Consider the following 23,007-nt stretch of genomic DNA (forward strand, 5'->3'; position numbering starts at 1 on the left):
ATCTACCAATCAAATTAAAAAGAACAAGCACCAACCAATCTGAACAAAATTTCATGTCAACAGGTTAAATTACGATTACCCCATCAAGTTCGACAGGCCTGGAAGGGCTTAAATTTATGACTTGAACCTTCTCAGCATTTGTGAGCTTGTATTTTTCTGACCGCTGCAAGAATTCACTTATTCTTTCTCTAGTTTGAGTTGCTGCAGATGTTTGAGCCAAATAATCAAACACCTGCAAGTGTATTGAAAGCAAGTTCAGTGATGTTCCTCTTGCTTTCTGTGGGCATATGCGCATGATGGGGATATCAATGGATTGACATCCAACTACCAAAAGAAAACAGTAACAAATTGCACCTTGCATACTCAATGAGCCAAAAGGATCCTGTTTTGCCCTCTAGATCTTAGATGCTCAAGGACTTCAAAGTTTGTAAGTATCCCTGAATTTTTTTCCTTGCTACAGGAACCCAAGATATGAATTAGAAATGAATAACTGAGAAACTCGCGTAATTAAAAACGAAAGAATACCTCACAGTTTTACATAAATATCCAAATAGGAGAAAAAAAAATGGGCTGGCTAGAAATTTACATACTTAGGAAGCGAAGGCTCAGCTTTGACTAAAAGGCATCAGAGTCAGAATATATCTATCTAAAGACTGATAAAGATTTTGACGTGACGACAAGACTGGATTAGGAGTTCATGACTTCATATAGCACAAATATGAGTAGAAAAGCAACAGAATTGAGTCCAAGTTTACTAAAGATGTCTACACTACCTTGGACCCTTCACAGTGCTGAAGAGAATCGGAAAGCTAGCCTACAAGCTAGACTTGCCGCCAGACTTTAAGGTGCATTCAGTGTTCCATGTTTGTAACCTGAAGCCCTTCTATGTCGATGAGGAAGACCCTGAGCGAAGCGTTCCAGAACGAGACCCGATCCTGCAGCGAGCCCCGCCGACCAAGCGAGCGGCGGACCGTCGGATGGAAGAAATTCTTCGGCACAAGACAAACTATCTGGGGGAGCCGAAGAAGTACCAAGTGAAGTGGATAGGCGAACACAACCCCACCTGGGAGTATGCATTCCGCATGCAATTACTTGTAAAGCATACAAAATAATTATAACCTTTTTTTCATTCTTCTAGCATCTTTAGACTTCTAAGATGTTCATAAAGATGTAGGAATCGAATATTAGTTTAACAACAATGCCTGGTCGGAAATAGATAAATACGTGTAATTCAACTACAATCTACCAATGGGACAAGGCGTATCAGATAACAATGAGGATTATCTGAAAGTTGTGAAACCATTACATCTTCATTGTCGACTGAAGGAACTCCCAAAGTGGCTAGGTGATGAAATCCTTCAAAAAACGGGACCGGAATAGCATATCCAAGTAAGATATTGCTAAGAGAAAATCATCAGTAACGTCACTGCAGGACAAGACATGCCTAAATAAAGCAGCAGAAAAAGGATTATGGAAGAAAAAAGAAAGAGAAATTTTCATTTAGACAAAAATTGCTGTAAATGAAAAGAAAGAAGTTATAGCAATTTCCAATCAAAGTTTGACACAAGTTTTCACAAATACATTTTTATAGGATATCCTTTTGGCCAAAATGCATATAAATTATACGATCTCATATTAAAGCAGCAGAATTACATTTTTAGGATGCGAAACACATATTTTAGAAACACCATGTTTTTGTTCTATGTAACATTTTAACACATATTTTAGAAACACCATGTTTTTGTTCTATGTAACATTTTATGATGATGCCAAACATGAAAGTACAAACATTTGATCGTTGAAGAATGACACCATATTTTATAAATAAGAATACTCTGTTCTTCAAATATGTCTTTAAAAGGAAAATGTATTCAAATAAGACAATGTTCTTATTCAACTCCCTCTAAGCACAAAATCTTCGTTGTTTCCCTTTTAAGGGCCGTTCGACTCCACTGGAACCAGTGGAATTCTGGAATCAGAATTCCGATTTGTCTTTGCAAACGGATTGAAGGGCTGAGTTGGGAATCAAAACTCGCCATCTTTTTTTCCCGCGACCGCTTTCTTCCCCTCCCTCACGCGAAGAAAAAACCTACCGCTGCAGCCTGCTGCTCTCTTCCTCTCTCTGCGTTCCCCTCCTCGCTTTTGCTGCTGTGCGCAAGGTAAGGTCTCGGTCGTGCAGGCTGTGAGGTGAGGTCGTGCTCCTACTGAGGCACTCTTTCTCTCTCTCTCTTTGTGTGCGTGTGTGTGTGTGTGTTTGTGTCGGAGGCACTGCATTGGCCATTCTCGGCGCAGCCCCTCCTGCTCCTTTTTGGCTCGAGGCAGACAGGTCGATCATGTGGAGATGAGAGCGGCAGGAGGGAAGCGTGAGGGAGAAGCGCGAATACGGATTGCTCTCCCACGAAAACGAAGGAGGAGAAAAAAAACAAAAGGAGAAAGGAAGAAGCAAATGCGGACACTTCATGTGTTTACCCTTCCGTTGAAAAACTAAAGAGGGAATTCCTCCGCCCTCCATTACCTGTTATATAAAAGGAAAAACAGGAGATTGTGAAAAGGAAGGGAGAAGAAGTAGAAGGAAAGGAAGATGGATAGAAGAAAGAGAAATTAATCGTCCGAGAATTATTTGTAATCGAGAGAGAGGGAGAGGATGGGTTATTGATTTCTTGGTCCGATCATCCAACTGCTGGTTCTGTCGATCAACCTTTTCTCAATTCACTTTTTGTTCGATTTAATTTGTACATTAGAGGGGAGAATCGTGGTAGAATTCCGACCGCCCCGTCCCTCTTTCTTCTTCGGTGTTTTCTCATACTCGGGTGCGTTTTACATTTACTCGTACACAGCTTTATAGGCTCGCTCGATTTTGGGGAGGGGAGCTTCTCGATGGTTTTTTTTTTCTTTTTCCCTTGTATTTCTTGTAAACCAAAATTTTCCATTTTTCGATGTTTTTGGGGATTTGATGACTTGATTTGGTTTACGATATTTTGAAATTCAACGTTTACTGTCAAAGGTTCTTGTGATCATCACTGGTGCTTCTAAGTCGATTTGCAGTTATGTTCTCTCTACCATTGCCTTGTGAACGATCGCAGTGGCTCTTAACAATGTGAGAGTTCACTTTACATAAAATTTAATGGTTACACAAACACAGGTGCTTTTCACCTTTTATTGCACTTTTTCTCTTAACTGTGTTTCCAAGCGTTCTTGCTTCTCTTTTTCTCGTTATCTCCGTTACACTCTGTAAGCTATGTCATTGAAAAGCTTTGTATCGATTGAATATTTTTTTTGTGTCAATTGAATATTTTTTTGTGTCATATACTAGTTGGTAGCTATAAACATCAAGGCCGGGGAGAAAGCCCTCTCTCTGACAGTGAACCTCTTGATTAAGAACTGTTGGAATGCACTTCCAGTCTTTATGAAATTAATGTTCTAGTTGTTGTATCTAAAAAGCAGTAAGTACATCTATATGTATTTATTAAAATAAACTATTCAAATAAGCTATCTAAATATTTGTGCTACTTTATTTTTTCCAAGTCTTAATGGTCTTACATTTTGAAGTCTGATCACATGAAGCCTGTATGTGAAGAATGGGGAGGGTTGCAGAACATTGAAGTAGAGACTCCTATTGGGCTTATTCTAGGATGCTCTTCATCCTACGTGGTGTCACTCCTAGTGAGCTTCATGTTACTTAATAATGGCATTCACTGTTTACTGGTCTAGGAACTCAATAAATCGAACCCAATCAGATCTAATTTAAATAGCTCTTTATGTCTGGGAAAATCTATGGAAGATGCTTGTAATTTATGCTCCTTTTTTCTTGTGCACAGTTGCAAATAGCTTGTAAGAAGACAACTTCTTCACATTGAAGAAAAGCATTGAAACAAACAGAGAAGACTTGATGTGGCTGCAGTAGAGGGGCTGCAGAAATCTAACGGTAATAAAATTCCAGAATCTTAATGCTCTTTAATCAAATAATGCGTTTTTTACTTCTGGAATCAAATTTCCATGCAATCAAAAAAGGAAAACTGGAACCGGGAATTTTCATTCCAATCCAATTTTTGGGTGGAATTGTGATTCTGGAATTTTTATTCCAGAATCAAAATTCTAGGCCATCAAACACCTCCAATTGTCTGATATATGGTCGGACTTGGAATTTCAAATCGACCTTTCAGCATTTTGATTTCCAATCCAGTTCTCTAAATGATACTTGACCGATTTGTCATCCTGCCCGACTTGCCTCAGTGGAAGGATGACACCGGTCCTTGTGCTGAAGCACCAAGGTGGCATCTCATTCTCTCTCTGGCTGATTGGAACTTGATATAGCTTCTTTCTTTTCATTTACAGCAATTTTTGTCTAGATGAAAATTTCTCTTTGTTTTTTCTTTCATAATCCTTTTTCTGATGCTTTATCTAGGAGTGAAGTTACTGATGATTTTCTTTTAGCAATATCTTACTTGGATATGCTATTCAGGTCCCGTTTTTTGAAGGATTTCATCACCTAGCCACTTTGGGAGTTCCTTCAGTCGACAATGAAGATGTAATGGTTTCACAACTTTCAGATAAATGGAAGTCTTTTGTTTGTTTCCTCATTGTTATCTGATACGCCTTGTCCCATTGGTAGATGGTAGTTGAATTACATGTATTTATCTATTTCCGACCAGGCATTGTTGTTAAACTAATATGTGATTCTTATGAACATCTTAGAAGTCTAAAGATGCTAGAAGCCTAGAAGAATGAAAAAGAAGGTTATAAGTATTTTTATTATTTTGTATGCTTTACTAGTAATTGCGCCCAAGGTAGTGTAGAAATCTTTAGTAAACTTAGACTCAATTCTGTTGCTTTTCTACTCATATTTGTGCTATATGAAGTTATGAACTCTAATCCAGTCTTGTGGTCATGTCAAAATCTTTATCATTTTTTAAATAGATATATTCTGACTCTGATGCCTTGTAGTCAAACCTGAGCCTTCGCATCCTAAGTATGTAAATTTCTAGGCAGCCCAATTTTTTTTTCTCCTATTTGGATTTTTATGTAAAACTGTGAGGTATTCCTTCGTTTTTAATTATGCGAGTTTCTCAGTTATTCATTTCTAATTCATATCTTGGGTTCCTGTAGCAAAGAAAAAAAATCTGGGATACTTACAAACTTTGAAGTCCTTGAGCATCTAAGATCTAGAGGGGCAACACCGGATCCTTTTGGCTCATTGAGTATGGCAAGACGGTCAGAATGCAAGGTGCAATTTGTTACTGTTTTCCTTTGGTAGTTGGATGTCAATCCATTGATATCCCCATCATGCGCATATGCCCACAGAAAGCATGAGGAACATCACTGCATTTGCTTTCAATACACTTGCAGGTGTTTGATTATTTGGCTCAAACATCTGCAGCAACTCAAACTAGAGAAAGAATAAGTGAATTCTTGCAGCGGTCAGAAAAATACAAGCTCACAAATGCTGAGAAGGTTCAAGTCATAAATTTAAGCCCTTCCAGGCCTGTCGAACTTGATGGGGTAATCGTAATTTAACCTGTTGACATGAAATTTTGTTCAGATTGGTTGGTGCTTGTTCTTTTTAATTTGATTGGTAGATTTTTTACAATCTAAGAAGTACCAGACAATAAACCTTGTAAAAGTGTTGGGGTGCTGCATGATAGGAAATTTCTGGATCATTCACTTTACCTGGACTGGACCACAATAGCCAAGGGGTAACATATTCTGGCTTATACCTAGTTGTTGAACTGCAAACTGACAAGAAAAATTGACTAGTCTAGAGCAGATGCATGGAATTTACACTGTTTAAAGTGTTCAGCAGGTGATTTTGGAATCTAGTGCAAAAGCACACTAGCTGATGTATTTATCTGAAATATGAAGATTCTGGATGGAGCAGTTCATGTGAAAATTAGTCAAGTTCTGCAAATCCCCAGGCCACCTCCTTACAGCTTGTTATTTTGTCAATTTCTTCTGAAACTGCCAACTTAGGTTGGCCTATATTAGTTTCTTGTTGGACATGAAGTAGCAATGTGCAAGTATCTACAAATGATCAAACATGTGGAAGGCCTCTGTAGTTAGTAACACCATGGGACAGAGAAGTATTGATAATTGCACCAATTTATATTGGGTGGTCACCGAATACATTGTTGCTAAAATTCAAGGTTGAGGAAGGAGACCTCCAATACTTGTGCATTAGAGTGCAGCTATTAGAAATTGTGGAACAGAAGAAGTTCAGCCATTACCAACAAATTATCATCTCACTTTCATTACTTATTCAACTCTGGTAGTTATATTCCTCATAGGATTGTTGCTTATACTGAAGACTGAGTCCTGAAAAGAGAAATCTGGAACATTTTGTCTTGTAAAAGAGATATTCTGTTGAGGAGTATGTCCTAAAGTTAAGCAGCAGCACATCTATACTCCTTCATCCCCTACCTGTGATATCCTCAGGGTGCAGATTTGGCTTAAAGGTCTTTTTCAAATCAATTGCCAACTTTATCAAGTTGTTACTTATGCAGATACAGTGCCAGCGTGTAGATGCTTTTATATAGATGAAACTTTTTATAAAGTGAGGAGATGATTCTGCTGACACAGTAATCATGTTTTGTAGTCATCTGACACCTCCAATATCATGTTTTGGTAATTTGAATACATGTTATTCACTTTCTGTTGTCTAGTAAAAATTTGAGAGCTTATTTGATTTGAGACTGGTTATCTTTATGTGGACCCATCATCGGGCTGCACATGTATCTAGATGTGGTCCTTTCTGGAAACTTTCTTCCAGAACATTTTTGTATCAGAATTGCAGCTGGGAAATATCTATTTTGTATCTGTTTTATCTGGCCAGTGTCATAAAATTTCTTCCCATAAAATGCAGATTGATAAATATTTGGTTCATATTTCTATAATTTTTTTCTGTCATGGGGATTGAACATTTCCGTTAAGTCTGAATTTTTTAAGATCTATTTTGTAGTTAGTGCCTTTGACGTCATAATGTGGTTTTGCACTATCCAACTATATCTAATGTTTGTGTACCCAAATTCAGACATTTTCACGAATTCTACTCAGCATGCAGGTGTCGGGAGAAAATGCAAATTGAAATATGAATAAAATGTCATTGGTTGCTAAAATTTGTGGGTTACATAAGGAGACTAAAATAATCTGATCAAGCGAAATGGAAGCATGTCTAATGCATAGTTGGAAGTTTGCATACAAACCTGAAAAACTTTATTGTTTCAAAATATGGTCCCAAACATAATTTTGAATTGCTTTGAAGTGTTTAAATATTAAAAGGATAAACTATGGATCCATGTAACTTCTGGCAGTTGTCTGGGTCCCTAGGTGATCTTAGGAGGGCTTGTCTTTAATTGGATATTCAAGGCACAGGTAGCAGGAGACCTGAAAATTGGAAAAGCTTTTGCAAGTGTCGGCAAAAAGGACATACTTGCCATCTTCATTTTGAGCTGCAACTTTGTAGCCTTAGCTGCCTTCTGAACTCTGCAAAATGCTTTCTGGAGCATCTTTTTCCTAGACCGCTTGTATACCTGGGAAGATTTTGACATAATTCCCACCTCATGCTGTCTTACTATAAATGACAGCCTGAATTCAAACCATCGCTTGCTTGAAGCAGTTGCGGGTCTTTCATGTTTTCTGTCAGTCAAATCAAATGTGTTCGAGTTACAGTTTCATCTTTCAATTATGTCCTGCTAGAAGATGGCAATGGGGCAGCCGTGGTGGATTTTGATCCTATATAATCTTTCTTGTTCACAATCTCATGGTTGCAGATCGTGCCAGAGGTTGAAAACAGAATGACTGATGATGAAGTAAATGAGTTTCTGAACTTGGTGGTTGAACTTTTGCCACCTTGTCCCAGCAAATCCGGTTCTGAAGATCCAACCGAAGAAGATCAAGAAGCACAATAATCAACAGTTCACTGGCACTAACTTTTCCTGCCCATCCTTCCAGATTTTCTACAGAAATTCCTGGCTTGCTTGGTTGAAAGTACGGATGCATATGGATAGTTGTACAGAGTTGGTTCATTGATTGCATGTTGAGAACTTAAGAAAATATCTAGGTGTTGTTTGGTAACTTTGGTTGGTTACACACTTCAAGTAGCGTGCGTGTGTATGTGTGTGTGAGTACGTGGGGGAGAGACGGCAACCTATTTATGTTTGGTTTGTCCAAATTGACATTGCAAGAGGGAAAATAAATGGCTCATGTGGACTTTTGAAAGTTCTTTTGTTTCCTGATTCTGTAATGTCTGTTGGTAGGACACAAACTCAACCAAACATGATAATTTTGTGAGAGGCAGTATCTTCCAGGATCATTGTTGAAAACTTGTCTATAAGCGTGTTGGGTATGAATAAAAATGCTCCATTTCTGAAGAAACAGCTGAAGTCCTGCAAATTTTCTTCATAATTATGCTATTGAATATGCTATTCTAGCACATGGCTAGTTACCCGGTTTTGCCGCCAAATTCCAGCACCCTCTCTAAAATGCTATTTACTTCCTAATCGTGGTGCATGTCGGCCTGTCTTGAAGACATTGGACTGTTTACTCAAAGAAATGAATCTGCTCTCCTTTGCCGATATTTTTCATGAGGGTTGAATTGGTCACTCAAACTGATTGGTGCTGGGACCAGATCATTATCTATCCCTATCCTATCCATAACCCTAATTTTCTGTGCACATCATCTCACCTAATTGACATTGTTTAATTTCTTCTACATCTTTTTGCAAAATGGTTAGCCTCTGATACGGATGCCTCAAGCATCGGATCAAGCCGTTTCTGCGTAACAAAACAGGCTACTATCTGGCAAGCATTTTTGGTTTTTTTGAAGAATTTCGCCCAACAAAATCTCTCTCTCTTTCGCTCCCTTTCTTTTCCTCTCTCTGTGGTGGCAAAGTTAGGTCCAGCACATGTGGACGCCCAAAGACAAGGTTATCTGGTTGCCATCAAGCACTACAGCTTGTCTTAGAAAATGGATACCATGGTACCATTATTGTCTGCTCATCTTCAACTAGTACCTTCTGTTCTATAAACTTGGACCCCAATGCATGGCTCTCTTTACTCCTAAGAGTCTCCACCCTGTGGTACTACCTCAATAATCACACACTTAATGCCTACAAGTGACCCTTAACATTTCGAGCCAGCAGGCAAAATCGAAAAGGTATACTTAAAAGGTAGACGCACTCATGATTATTTAAGTGAATGAATGGTGGACATGGTTGAGTATCAAATCATGATCAAACCCAAAAGGTCCATGCACAAATTTTGTCATGGTTTATCAGGAAAATTGTAAAAAATGTTATAGAGGGAGGAGTTGATTTGATCAGGCCTAGGAAAGAAAGTAGGCTTGTGACCACTGCTACAGCACACGCAACCCAGTGAAGCATCACTGACTACCATTCTCAATTATTGTTACCATCATTTTATTATTATTAATGTTCGTTACTTTTATCAAATTCCAAGATATTATTTACTCTCTCCCATATTAAAATCCCAAAATTTCTATAGATTTTTTATACGTCTGTACCTGACTCTGACTGAGGTTCTGAAAGCCCCACATTTCGACATTCCCAACCACTCCAAACCAAAGAGAATCCACAATATCAGAATAATATTACACCCACCAAATTTTGACATCTTCCATCAAAAGATTTTTACTGCAAGAAGGGAATCCCCAAATTTGAAAAAATGATAAGGTTCTTGAGAGAGAGAGAGAGAGAGAGAGAGAGATATGCAAACAACTCCAACAGGAACTGGATCTTCTCCCGCCGAAAAGAAAGCCTTTCTAGTTCCAAGGCATTCATTTTTAGAAACCAGATGAATACTTTTTCCCACCTCCCAAAAATCACACGGACTTTATTTTAACCATCGGTCTCCCTGAGTTTTAGAAGGAAAAACAAAATCCTTTAAAGTGATGGAGACATGAACGATTGGGAAATCGATTCAGAGAGAAAATGCCAATTTATAATTTCCTACAGCCGCAAGTTTCCTTCTATTGCCATGTGTCGACCTGCAAATGGCTGCCTTCATCTGTGGTTGCATTCTAACCATCTAGAACTTTCTCCCGGCTTCTTGGGTCCGACCATCTCTATTTCGCAGCGGGCACTCTTGTTGAGGTCTTACCCACATGGCATGCGCTGAGACTTTGAAGGTAAGCCCATAGAAAGAGTCTTGGAGAGCTAATGAAATTTTCAGTGATAATCAAGCATTGAATTGGTTTTGCTAGAATTTTGCTCATACTTGACTAAGACTACGGGTTATTTGCTGAACTAATTTCTAGGGAAAATTGGGTATGGAAGCATGGTACATTCAGAAGAGCGATGAGGACCAAAGGCTTCCTCATCATTGTAATCCAAAGCAGTATGTTTCTCTGGACAAACTTCGAGGTATGCTCCCAAATATGTTACTTTCCAATTTTATAGAAGAAAATACTTGGTGGTAGGAAGGTACTGGGAAGTGGGTTTCCTTCCCCCTTTCGTTCTTCTTTTTCCCCTAAAGGAATTGATGACGAGAGAGTTGTGATAATTGGGTACTGAAGAAATGACTTCTAGAAGAGCTTGTTAGAGAAAAGGAAGAGACCATTTTTTCCATTTTCACTCTTCTTTTACTTTTGTGTGTATATAGAATTAAAGAAATATCATTGTTCCTGTTTTGGGATATGCTGCAGAATTGGGAATTCTGTATTGGCACTTGAATCCCCAAGATTATGAAAATGATGAGGAGTTGCGGAAGATCCGGGAGAACAGGGGATACAATTACATGGTAATACTCTCTCTCTCTCTCTCGCTCTCTCTCTCGTGCATTTTCACAATATGTGAACCAGGTCCCTGGTTGTACTTGTGCTACCTGTCTTTCCAACTCCCTGTCAAAATTCCAAGTTAAATCCTTTCCATGCTTCAAACATTTTCTGCCCGATTAGATGGTTTATTGTTGAGACCAATTTGGAAGCCTTCAACTGGAGTTGTTTTTGCTGATTCCAAAGCCTCCTGATTTCCTCAACACCCATGTTGCCGGAACACTTCATTCAGCAGTTCCATCATCAACTACATCATCTTCTACTTAACTCGAACAAAAACTAACAATGTTGTCGCTTGGTGGGGCCGTATTTTCTGTTAGCAGAGGGAAGCAGCGTGTCTTCATGATGCTGCTTCTAGATATCTCTCATTTTCTCTAATCATATCGTCTGCACTCTTTATCCTCCAATCCTTCCACTCTAGAATTGCCTAGTGCACCAGTTGCGGAACGCTTCCTAGCAGGGCCTAGCAAGCACGAGACAGCTGAGGTTGAAGTGTTCACTATGGCCTCTTGCTTGCAGACAAGCCAAACTGAGCTTGGAAAAATGTGAGCCAAAGTTAAACAAGCTAATCTCAAGCTAGCGTGTTAAACGAACAGAGCATTGTTCTGAATCTGAATGCCGAACCCTTGTCCTGCTTACCTAAGTTCAATCTGGGTACTGCAAAACTATACTGTATATGAATGAAACCTGATCGTAATGTTTGTAAAGCAAACACTTGAACAATGTCCATGTGAGGCTCTGAAACGTGGATTACTAGTAAACTCTGTGCCAACTTCCAAGCTGTTTCTGTTCCATGTTCTTCTGCTTGCAAGTCAGGAACGAACCTAGCTGCAAGCAACTCCCTTATTTCCCTATGCTTATGTAGGCAGTGATTTGTACAGGCAGCAATTAAAGGATTCTTTTCCTATTTTCTGATCATGCTATTGAACCTCCCAGGATCCCACAGTTTGAATTTTGAAGATCTTATGCAAACTCACCTAGCCAGGCGATAAAAACTTCTTGCTGGCAACAGCTTAATTGTGGCTTAGTGATGATTTTCTGTTCGGGACTGTTTTTTTACCACAGAGTCCATTGAATATAGGCAGAATGTGACTATATAGGCAGACAGAACCCACTAACCATATCATGTCCAGTGTACCAAGTAGCACAAGACTTGCCTTTGATAATTCAGATGCAAAAAATCTCGCGAGTTTACCAAAACCATTCATGAGTTCTAAATATCCAGTGTTTTGTTGCACCAGGCACACTAATAAGCATCTTTTCTCTCTCTCTCTCTCTCTCTCTCTCTCTCTCTCTTTTTCTAATTTCGTCTTGTGAATGATAAAAAGGATTCTTTTATTACATAGGATCTTCTCGATTTGTGCCCAGAGAAAGTGGAGAACTATGAGCAGAAGCTGAAGAACTTCTTCACTGAGCACATTCATGCGGATGAAGAGATCCGTTACTGCCTACAGGGAAGTGGGTATTTCGATGTGAGGGACAAGAATGACCGTTGGATACGCATATGGATCAAGGAAGGAGATATGATTGTGCTACCTGCTGGTATATACCATCGTTTCACTCTCGACACTACAAACTACATCAAGGTGAATCCTTCTCTCTCTTCTTCATTTTATATATATATATATATATATATATATATAATGATAAAGTGGTAGGTCGATGACGTGATGACCATCTTTGAATCATGCAGTTGATGCGCTTGTTCATTGGAGAACCGGTTTGGACGTGCTACAATCGGCCGCAGGAAGAGCATCCTGCAAGGAAGCAATATGTCGATAATCTGTCTCGAATTGAAGGCCAGGGGATGACTGTGCAGGCACATTAACTTGTCTGTTTACAAATTCCTCGTTTCCTGTGTCGGTAGTGGCTAAACAATATCATATTAATGACTATTTGCCACGTAGCCTACATTTATGTCTAGGAAGTATTATGCATTATTGTCAATTATCGTTTATGAGGTTCTGATAGTTAGTACATAAATCATTTTTATATATGTTAAGTTTAGGAGTGAATGTTGTATTAAGAATCTCTTCTCCCTTCTCTCTCTCTCATGGGAGTCGTGATATCAGATAAAGATAACTAGTGGAATGCGCTGTTGACTTAAGGAATTGAATCTCAATAAGAATGAAGTTGCAGCCCTGAATTCTCCGTTATCGTTGAATCTACTTGGACAAACTGTATATATAAGAGGATTATTAGATCATTTCTCCATGAACATGCCTCCCAAGTTGCATTAGCATAGGCCGATATGAAATGTTTGAAAATGTGATAATGAAAAAAGTTATGCAAATCCAATATTTGAATCCAATTTTTCTAGTGGAAAACGTTAGGACCATTATAAAATACTTATAAAATCTGATCAGCACATCTTATTGTCGTGATTTAGATCAATCCAACCAGGGGCGGTGTCATGAAATTTTTGTTGCAAGGGCCAAATTATAGTTCAAAAATTTTAATAAGGGCCAAAATAGAAATTTTTTAAAATTTTGTATATATATTAAACTATCATGTCCTTGGTACATATGATCAGTCATTTCATGTTCATATTTACAATTAGATTGGTCAGAAACCTTTGCCAAATTAATGATACACATATAAAACCATTAGTGTAATACGTTCAACTGTTCAACCGTTAAATAAAGTGGCTATAGTATAAAAACATGCAACTCAGATAAGCGACTCAGGTCTTTGCAAAGGTCGGTTCTAGTTTGTCGTCTGGAATCTGGATCGTTTCAGTAGCATTATTAAAGTTGAACACGCAAGTAGTCACATGCAAAAGAGAAAAACAATTTTATATATCCTAACCCTGACTCTTTTATGCTACAACCTATCATGTCGAAACATTAAGATTTCTCTTCTCCTACCTCTCTCTCTCTCTCTCTCTCTTTTGAAACCTTGGGCTCAACATTTGGCTATAAAATTAAATATTTCAACATTTTGACTGAAATTTACACAAGAACTAAGTCACATGGTGCATATATAGGTATCGAGATGTGAGTATGGACACGACAACTTTAGAAAATACGAGAGTGCAGGTATGAGTACCGAGATGTGGGTACAAACACAATAACTTTAGAAAAAGTGAGCATGCGCACACATCAGAATATACATGGGTGTACATGCAAAACACCACAAAAAATTGAAAAAATGGAAGCAACACTTAAATAAACAAGAAATATAAATTAAAATAGTACATGTTAATCACTAATAACTCATAAAAATAGAATGAAGACTGAGTTAAAAACAAGTTGAATAAAGTAAAAGTATGTACATTGGATCAGTTTCGATTTAAGAACTATCCAGGTGTATTCATATGCCCATGTTGGTATGAGTCTGAGAACCTTACTGCAGAAACATTAGTTTACTCCAAAAATCCAACTGATTCGAGAATATGCCTTTTTTACAAAAGCATGCCCTTTCAAATTTAATTATTCTTTATTCCATAACCAAAAAAAATCCTTATGAAACGGGCAGGTGCTTGACCTCTCTCTCTCTCTCTCTCTCTCTCTCTTTATATATACATATATATAAGTGTTTTGTCAACCATAAACCGAAAGCAAATTGGAGATGTTATCAAATTTTTGGCTTTCATATTCTTCACGCATTAGCAAAGATATAACCGCTCATCCTCCCCCAATTGAAACAAGCGCTTCCTTTCACATTTTCATCACTTGCTTCGGTCCAGGCAAAGCCTCATCTTCTTTAAATCTATTTCTCCACTCAATTCCACTTATTAATTTTATGTTTATATCCTGCTGCAGATCATGTTTCAGAGTTTTACAGTCGTCTCCTCTCATCTTTATCTCAAGTTAGTTAGCATCAGATGCGAGACATTTCTTCATGGGCCTCCATTATAATAATGTGACACTGGGGAGTTTCTTTCGGGTTGATGATTATGAAAATGGAAAAGTTAAAAAGAGTCAATTGTGTGAAACAACGGTTCCTCTTGCATTAAGTTGGAAAAGAAAAGTTGAAAGGAAAATATCGCTTATATGCTTTTGCTAACTCTCAATTGTATAAAAAACGAAAAAATTGAAGAAATTGGTTAGGTTTAATTTTTTATTATTTCGGCAGCCGAACAGATTTGCGGTGTTCAGAGTTTAAAAAGTATGACAAAGTTGTGCGGTGTTCAACATTTAAAAATACAACCAAGAGCCGCCTTTGTGAAACCATAATAAATAGCAGATGTTGATAGCAAAAAACATAAAATAAAAGCACCTATTCGTTATAGCCTCAAATTTGAGCACGCTTCCATTAATTTTCCGATACTTACCTAACCCTGACTTTCTTACGTGGGATCCGGTTTTAGTAAAGGGTTAACTACTCACTCTCTCACATAGATATGGATCTTCAGGAAGATCCATATATATTACAAATTTCCCCGATCAGTTTTCTTTTTCTTTTCCGGAATCCAAACGTGGGACCCGATTTTCAGCTCTTCTCCTTTTCGTGAAAATGTTCTTTACAATTGATTCCCAGCAGTTATTGCCGGACCCAATGAGTTGAAGCGCCATATCTAGGGCCCGAAACGACGTCGTCCGAACCGGGACCTCATCCGCGTCCAGATTCATGCAGTGTCACAGCTTGAGCTGTACGGGTCGGATCCGATGTGCCTAGCCTCGTGCCGGATCCGTTTGTGCACTTTACCTACCATGGTCCGTTTTTGTGCCGAACTCGGAGCTCCGGTGCGGACCGAAATGGCCTCCACCTACCGCAAGCACATCCCGCCGTTGATCTCTCTTAGATGGACGGCGGTCACCCTTGAATCTGCGGTTGGTGTGATGGTAGGTGCGGTTTTTGACCAACTTGACCAAAAAAAAAAAAGTATCGAGGCCAGCTGTGTCCTCCTCCTCCTCACATATTTGGGTTTGACTTTAGTTCCGGGAATCTCTGCGGCACCCACCACACTCTTTATTGAAGGACCTGTGCCCCCTTTTTGCCCCCGTCAATCCTTACAATGGCAAAAAAACATTGGTACAACTTTTAGTGATAGAAAAGGAAAATGCCAAAAAATGCTCAAAAAATGACATTTATCATTATATATATTTTATTACGTGGTTTCTGTGATATTTCGAAAATAGAATTTATGTTTGATATTAGAAAATAAACAATTCAATTTGTGTCCTAGGTAAACCCATAAAATTGCAAAGATATCATTATTTTGATATCCACGGACTTGAATGCCATACTCGATAAAGAAAAGGGCAATAGAGACCAATGCCTGACTTGGAATGCCGGTTCCGCTTTTATTCCACTTCGAGGGTGTTATCGTAAATTGGTAGAAATAAGATTGATACATCAATTATGGGTACTCCTAAACGGACGGAGTTGCGGCGTCTATTAAAGCTGACGGAGACGCAAAGAGGTGGGAGGCGAGAGAGGAAGACGAAGCCAGTGGAGAGAGCGTAAGGCGAGAAAGTTCCAACTTCGGAGAGCGACGATGGTGGCTTCCGGCGAGGTGCATGTCTCTCTTCGTCTAGATTTCTTCCTGTAAAAGCCTACGAGTTTTTGTAGTTCTGCAATTTAATTTCGTTGAATGAATCTCCTGTTTGGCGCATGAATTGTATTTCCCCGGTCGATTTATTGCCGCTGCTGTGTTTCTGCTTCTTCTGGAATCTCAAGCACATTGGTTGGTTTTTTTCCTCGTTTGTCGTGCAGCTTAGTGTTTGGGTTGAATTAGTAATTTGTGCATAGGAGTCATAATTAGGAACATGATTCGTCATTTTGTTGTGTGTATGATAATTACACATGGAATAATTGACGGGAGCAGACTTAATTTTTGAAGACTATATAGAACTTGAAAATTTGAGTTTATTTCTCTGACGCCGTCGGTTGTAGGTATAGTTTGTTATATAATCCTATAAGGATGGATGGCAGTAGGAATTTCATGATGATGTTGGACTTCGGAATTTGTGCTCTGTAGTCTTGTCAGATGCTGGTTCCGTGTAGGTTATCGCTGTGACTGCTGTCATCATCTTGTAAACTCGTTAGCGTGAACAATTTCTGTAGTAAAATCATGGTAATCACCGTCGTCAGGGTGTAGTACTTAACGGGTGAAATTTTCATAGATTTTTTTTCTCTGAAAAAGTTTCGCCCGTTTTACAACCCATAGCTGAAGTTCTCCCGAAAACAGAAAACCCGTGCCTAAGATCGCCGACTATCTGAAATATTTCAACCGCCCTACTCACGGAAAACTAGTTTGCTGAACACTTTTTTCATGCCATGAAATGCTCCCTGCTCTGTTCTGCAGCTTTGCAGTTGGATCAAAGTATTACTTGTAATCAGATGATAATATAGTTCCCATGTATTGGCAAAACATGATCCAAATTTTAACAACCAAAATACTAGTGCTTCGAAACCTCAAAAGCTATTGTGGCAAGCACAAACCCCCTCCGTTGCCTGTAACACTTTTTTAGCGATGACTTGAATAGTTTTTAGGGCATCCCGCAGTGGGCACCGCTTAGCTAGAAAACTGGGGTAAGTTGGGACGGTTTCTATAAAACAGAATAAGCTCTATACTGGATAAATGAGTGTTTCCCAAATCAAAGGCCTCTGGGTCTGAGAGCAATGTGCTAATCAAGAGTTATATGCAAGTCTATTCCGGGCATGGTATGGTTATCATCTAAAAGTGTGTCTTGAGTGGTCAAGGCTCAAGAAATGGTAAACTGTGGAAGTAAGATTTGATGCTTTACTTTTAACAACTATTATTTGATTACTGATACATTAATCAGCATGGTTCCTACTGATGGCTTGGTTTTTCTGTATGAGAAGATTGTCTGTCATGAATGATAAGGCATAGGACGAATGTCCTGGTGATCTGAATAAGGACAGTTGTGCATTGCATTATTATCCCTCTTTCAGGATTCTATAATATTGGGACTCTGGTACAAGTCAAACTAAAATTGGCTTTTTAATGGTCATTTGACCATTATTCTACATGTATATGACTTCAAAAAATGTTAGTCGAAGAAAATATTGCTAGAGAACTTGACACGGCTGTATATTGGTAGTCTGTTTTATGTTTTGGATAACCATATAACCGCTCATTTAGTTGAGATGTAGGTATGTTTGAGTATGATAAGAAAGGTTCTAAGGCTGTCAAGTATTCGCTGAGCAGGCCAAGAAGTTGTAGCAATACCATTGATAAGTTATGTACCAGTAAACTTATATGGGACAAAGTGGAAATTACCTTTCGATTATTACGATGCTCAAGAAGGACAACTTATCAGAAAACTGCAAAAGACATTATCACAAATTCATGTGGAAAATAAACTCCACACTCTGGTGTTTCAAGATCTACTAGTGAGATATTAGATAACAATTGTGTGACAAGTGATAACCTGCTCGGATTGCTGTTGGCTTCCATTAAATGCTTAATGGTTTCTTGGAGAATCTAGGAATTATGATTTTAACTTTCATTACTGATGGCTTTTTGGCCCATTCCAATGTAGAAACCATTGTATCCATTGTCTGACCGTTGTGTTCTATTGTTCTCATCAACCTGGGCTGAAATTAGTCCATGTTACTTGCTTGCGCAGCTCATTTCTTATCTTTCCTTTTGTTCAGGCTCATTAAAGTTTTAAACAGTGAATTTTTGGTCTGTCTTGGGGTTGGAACTTTGTTTGACTGCAACCTCATACTTCACAGATTGATTCAGTGTTTTGTTTTGATGTAACTTCATTTCTATGTTTATCCATTGCTTGCTGCCTGCAAATCAAAAGTTCAGGAAATTGGACAGTTCAGTTTCAGAAAATAGTATGGGCACTTTCTTTTCTTAACTACAAGAAGCATCAGTTGTGTAATGATTATTATATTCCATGCCACTCATTTATATTAGTCATCCAGTAGGACCAGTACTTTTCAATGGTCTCACCTCTCAAGAATTGATTATTGCATGATTGAGGTGCCATCAAATGTTGCAATTCCATGTATGGGAAAATTTTGATTCCAAGGACACTTGATTTGAGTGTTTAAAAAAAGGAACAGAAAAGATTGGTACGAGGAGTAAATAGGGACACATTTGGTGGTAGAATATACCCTGCAACATCTACAGAAGATTGAGCTGAGCACGCACTTTACTTTGATTGTATTTCATGCCAGTTTATGTTTGGCAGCTGGAAGGAATTGTTCAAATTGGTAGTTGCCGATGACTGGATTCTCCTTTTATGTTCACAGAGTGATTATGTATGAGAACATAATCGCAATATATCATGAATTATTTGATGATACAATTTCTTATTTTTTACCAAAACATGACCTTTATTTTTTATTTGAAAGATGGCATCTTTTTTACTTTGTGTTTCCTGATAGTTTTAGCAGCTCCTTTTTTTACCAGTATTTTGTATTCAGCACAGAGATTGAGAGAAGTCTATGTTATCATGAACTGCTTAAAGATGGTCACATTTTTATTCTCTTTAGCTACTTTTCCCAAGTTTGGAATGACTTGAATAATGTAGGGCATGGAAATTGCAGAAACTAGCTAGACTGATGATTCTCTGTGCCTTTTGAACTGGATCTGTTATGTCACCATTTTCAGGCAATGAATATCATTGCTGACATTTTATATGATTCAGGGTGTAACCACCATTCAAGCCTGGTACATGAATGATACTAACGAAGACCAGAGGCTTCCCCACCATTGCAATCCTGAGGAATACGTTTCCTTGGAAAAGCTTTCAGGTGTGCATTATGAAGTTTATTAGATGCTTTTGCTTTGGTTAAATACACAAGGCTCACCTTTGTGGTGAATTCTTGAATAATGAGAAATCCATGGTGTACTTTTTCTTTTCAGAGTTGGGAGTGCTGTACTGGCATTTGAATGCCGATGACTATGAAAATGATGAGGAATTTAACAAAATCCGCGAAAGCAGAGGCTACACTTACTCGGTCTGAAATTCATATTGATTTATTTCCTGTATCTTACTTGATTGCTTTTTAGTTTTTTTATCAGTCTGCATGCTCTTATTAAATATTGATGAAATGTTTTTGTGCAGGACTTGATTACTTGCTGCCCAGACAAGCTGCCCAATTACGAAGCTAAAATACAAAGCTTTTTTGAGGAGCACATCCACAGTGATGAAGAGATCCGCTTCTGTTTGGAAGGCAGTGGTACAAACACAGTCTGATTCGTTTGTTAAGGCATTATAAGTTTTATATGGGGTATATGTTTATTTGTTATTCTTTTCTTTTTAATGAAGGATACTTTGATGTAAGAGACCTGAATGACCGTTGGATCCGTATATGGGTAAAAAAAGGAGACATGATTGTATTGCCTGCTGGGATTTATCATCGGTTCACACTTGACAGTGATAATTACATCATGGTAAGCTTTCATAAATTAAGTATATTTTATTTCTATGTTGTACAGCCTCTGAATTTGGCAATTTAGTTTAACTGAAAATCATTCTAATTGCTTGTAAATACTTTGTTCTAAAGGAAATACACTGATCTTAATATTATAGAAGTTGATGGACTGTTAATAGTCATAAAAGTGTGTGTTAACATGTTATTGGCATGACTATTCCAAGCTTGCATGTTATACTGTTTTGTTTTGAATTGCAATTCATTCTTTGCCGTTATCCTACCTAAAATTTGAGTGTATTGTTATTCTAATCATACCTAGCAGTCTTGCTATCTAATTGGCCCTAGAGTGCAGACATTAGGAACTTTGCACACTAACTTAGAGCTAAAGCTGGGGCATATAAATGGAACAAGTTGAAAAACAAAGGATAGTGATTGACCAGTTCGCCTATTGGTTTGGATCAAACAGAAGACATTATAACTGAAAACCTCTATGTGTCTACTTAAATTCTTATTATCAGTTGATGAATAGCTTATTATTGGTTGATGAATAGACCAGCATTATCATGTTGAAAATTTTTGAGATTCTTCTGTGCTTCCTTAGGTGTCTGTTTTTTGTACCTTTGTTAAGTAGCCATTTATCAAAAAGGTAAAGAGCTATATGGTCACAAGAAGTTGCTGCCTATCTACCTCTAGTAGTCAAAATTGGGAAGCAGAGACTGGTCGGTCAAGCCTATCACAGGGACTAGTCATGCTGGCGGTTCTGAGTTTGTCTCCCAAATTAGAAGCAATAAAAATGGGAAACAGTGCATCAAAGTAGGAGATGCTATAAATCAAGTAACATCACCATAAATCAAGTAAATCATATATAAAGTTTTGCTACCGACTGTGGCAGGACTACAGTATGGCGCAGATCAGGCATGCGCCTGCCTGCCAAAAAATTTCAATTGAATGAGCCAGGTCTGGTGAGCACCGGTATTTTAACCTGATCCACCATTCATTTTGCTCTCTTTTGGGTGCCTGTGGCCCCTTTCCCTCTAGAGTGGAGCTTTCTCCCTCTCTCTTCTAACACTGCTCAATGAAGCATAATTATATGGATTCTCATTCAATTGAGTGCATGTAATTTCAGAGATGACCTATCAACACAAGTAAATTGTTGTTATATTGTTTTCGTGGAAGCATGTTCACGACTTGCCTAAAACTGCAAGCAGCTTCACCTATTATTTCTCTCTTTAAGGTTATAATTTGGTTAGTCAAAAAGGAAAAACCAACTCTTCCTCTCTTTCTCATATATCTTAGAAGAAGATTAGAAGATTATGTCATCTGGCTTGTCCAGCGGGTTGAAGTTACTTCTGGTGTATTTAATCCTATTTATATGATCAAATATCCAAATCTAAGACTCTTGTGTGATTTTTTTTTTAAAAAAATTAATATAGTTTTTGACATTCTGACCACATCCATGTGGTTGGCCTCAATGAAATAACTTCAAGTGGCTCAAAAAGTGGATTGCACCTTACATTGTGTATTCTAAAAATTATATATACACAGTTGAAGAGAAAAAAAAAATGTTAACAGGAAAAAGGAAGCCTCTGTAAACAAGACAAAAGCATACCAAAAAAAAAGCAACAGTATCCTTCAAAGATATATGTAGAGCTAGGCAAAAAGAGTGAACAAATGTAAGTTACCCACTATGTGGACCAATCGATCAACAGCTAGTCCATGACTAATCAACTATTAGTCGACCAAGGTAGCCAGCTAGTTATAAAGACTGTGGCCTACTGATTTTGTGGCGTGGACTAGCCAACTTGGTCAGCTAGTTGACTAGTAAGCCGTCGTTAACAAAGAAGGTGACCTTCATTAGGAATATCGGTATCAGAAATCAATGACACCACTATGATTGTCATTCTATTTCCATTTCTAAAACACGTAAACTGAATAATAAAGATGCATGCTCTGGTCCATTCATTCAGTTGACTTGCTTAGTGCTTTTCTCACCACAATTTTCTTTTCCTTTCTGTTGCATTCTCATAGTCCCTTGAAGAAATGAAATTTTCATCAAACAGTGAATGCAAGGGCCCATGGGTCTATTTAATGAAATTGTATGTCAATAAGGGTTTGTGTGTGTGTGCGTGCACGTGCGTGCGATAGAGAAAGAGAGAGGGGGTGTTCAGAATTCTCATTGTATTTGCATTACAGGCACTGAGGCTTTTTGTGGGTGAGCCGGTGTGGACCCCTCACAACCGACCACAAGATGACCACCCTGCCAGGTAAATGGCATATGACTTAAACTTTAGCTTCTCTTTGCGTACTCTCCACTGTCTGTGCCTGAAATATGTGCTTAACTATTTTTATCTGAAAAATTGATATTTTGCAGGTTGGACTATATTAAAGCTTTTACAAAGGAAGCTGAACCAGTTGAAGCTCAATGAGGCCAATCTAAGTATCTCTAGGACATAACGAATCATGATAAGAGTGTTCAAGAGTGTTATTTCTATTAGTAGTGTGATGTGATTGACCAGATTATGATTGTTCAACACGCCTCCTTCCGATAAATATTGCCCTGTCAAAAGCTTCTCTTGGGAAGGCGGAGTATGGGTCTATCGGCAGTCCTCTTCTTGAAAGAAATAAATATTTGTCCCAGTTGGGATCCTATATTGCTAAGGAAATTTATGTATAAACTGCAATGGCGTGCTCTGTTTGTGGCTTAAATTTCTGTCTACTTGCTTGTCTATGGACAAGACTGGTTTACATTTCTGAACATTTTCGTGGTTAGACCCGTCCAGTGTTCATGCTTTTTCCCCTGTCCGGAGCTAATTTTTCGGCCTATTTGACATAGTGAGAGTGTGATACTCACTTTTATCCGTTGACAGATTCATCCCTATCTTTTACTTGAGGTTAAATCTGTCAATCAAGATTACTTT

General features: G+C 38.2%; 3 protein-coding genes across 5 annotated transcripts; all 3 read left to right on the plus strand.

The window, feature by feature from the left end:
• The first annotated feature begins 1,900 nt into the window (after window positions 1-1,900).
• On the plus strand, window positions 1,901-8,378 carry LOC116247623 (uncharacterized). 3 transcript variants are annotated; one of them, XM_031619841.2, is made up of 6 exons: window positions 1,901-2,187; window positions 3,819-3,925; window positions 4,463-4,528; window positions 5,107-5,224; window positions 5,347-5,499; window positions 7,764-8,378. In XM_031619841.2, exons 3-6 carry the CDS (start codon window positions 4,521-4,523, stop codon window positions 7,899-7,901), a joined length of 417 nt encoding a protein of 138 aa, XP_031475701.1. In that variant the 5' UTR covers window positions 1,901-2,187; window positions 3,819-3,925; window positions 4,463-4,520; the 3' UTR covers window positions 7,902-8,378. The 3 variants fall into 3 exon arrangements, with proteins under 3 accessions (XP_031475701.1, XP_031475700.1, XP_031475702.1); XM_031619840.2 differs by having other exon boundaries at window positions 1,901-2,159; XM_031619842.2 differs by lacking the exon at window positions 1,901-2,187 and adding an exon at window positions 2,199-3,663.
• Window positions 8,379-9,980: 1,602 nt separating this feature from the next.
• LOC116247622 (acireductone dioxygenase 1-like) lies at window positions 9,981-12,824 on the plus strand. The gene is made up of 5 exons (XM_031619839.2): window positions 9,981-10,138; window positions 10,268-10,373; window positions 10,655-10,749; window positions 12,130-12,369; window positions 12,477-12,824. Exons 1-5 carry the CDS (start codon window positions 10,115-10,117, stop codon window positions 12,609-12,611), a joined length of 600 nt encoding a protein of 199 aa, XP_031475699.1. The 5' UTR covers window positions 9,981-10,114; the 3' UTR covers window positions 12,612-12,824.
• A 3,283-nt stretch (window positions 12,825-16,107) lies between these two features.
• LOC116248986 (probable inactive acireductone dioxygenase 2) lies at window positions 16,108-22,770 on the plus strand. Its single transcript, XM_031622058.2, has 7 exons — window positions 16,108-16,244; window positions 19,360-19,465; window positions 19,578-19,672; window positions 19,780-19,894; window positions 19,984-20,108; window positions 22,283-22,353; window positions 22,461-22,770. Exons 1-7 carry the CDS (start codon window positions 16,227-16,229, stop codon window positions 22,513-22,515), a joined length of 585 nt encoding a protein of 194 aa, XP_031477918.1. The 5' UTR covers window positions 16,108-16,226; the 3' UTR covers window positions 22,516-22,770.
• The last annotated feature ends 237 nt before the right edge of the window (window positions 22,771-23,007 follow it).

Source organism: Nymphaea colorata, chromosome 2 (genome assembly GCF_008831285.2).
Source record: "Nymphaea colorata isolate Beijing-Zhang1983 chromosome 2, ASM883128v2, whole genome shotgun sequence".
In the NCBI taxonomy this organism is placed as follows: domain Eukaryota; kingdom Viridiplantae; phylum Streptophyta; class Magnoliopsida; order Nymphaeales; family Nymphaeaceae; genus Nymphaea; species Nymphaea colorata.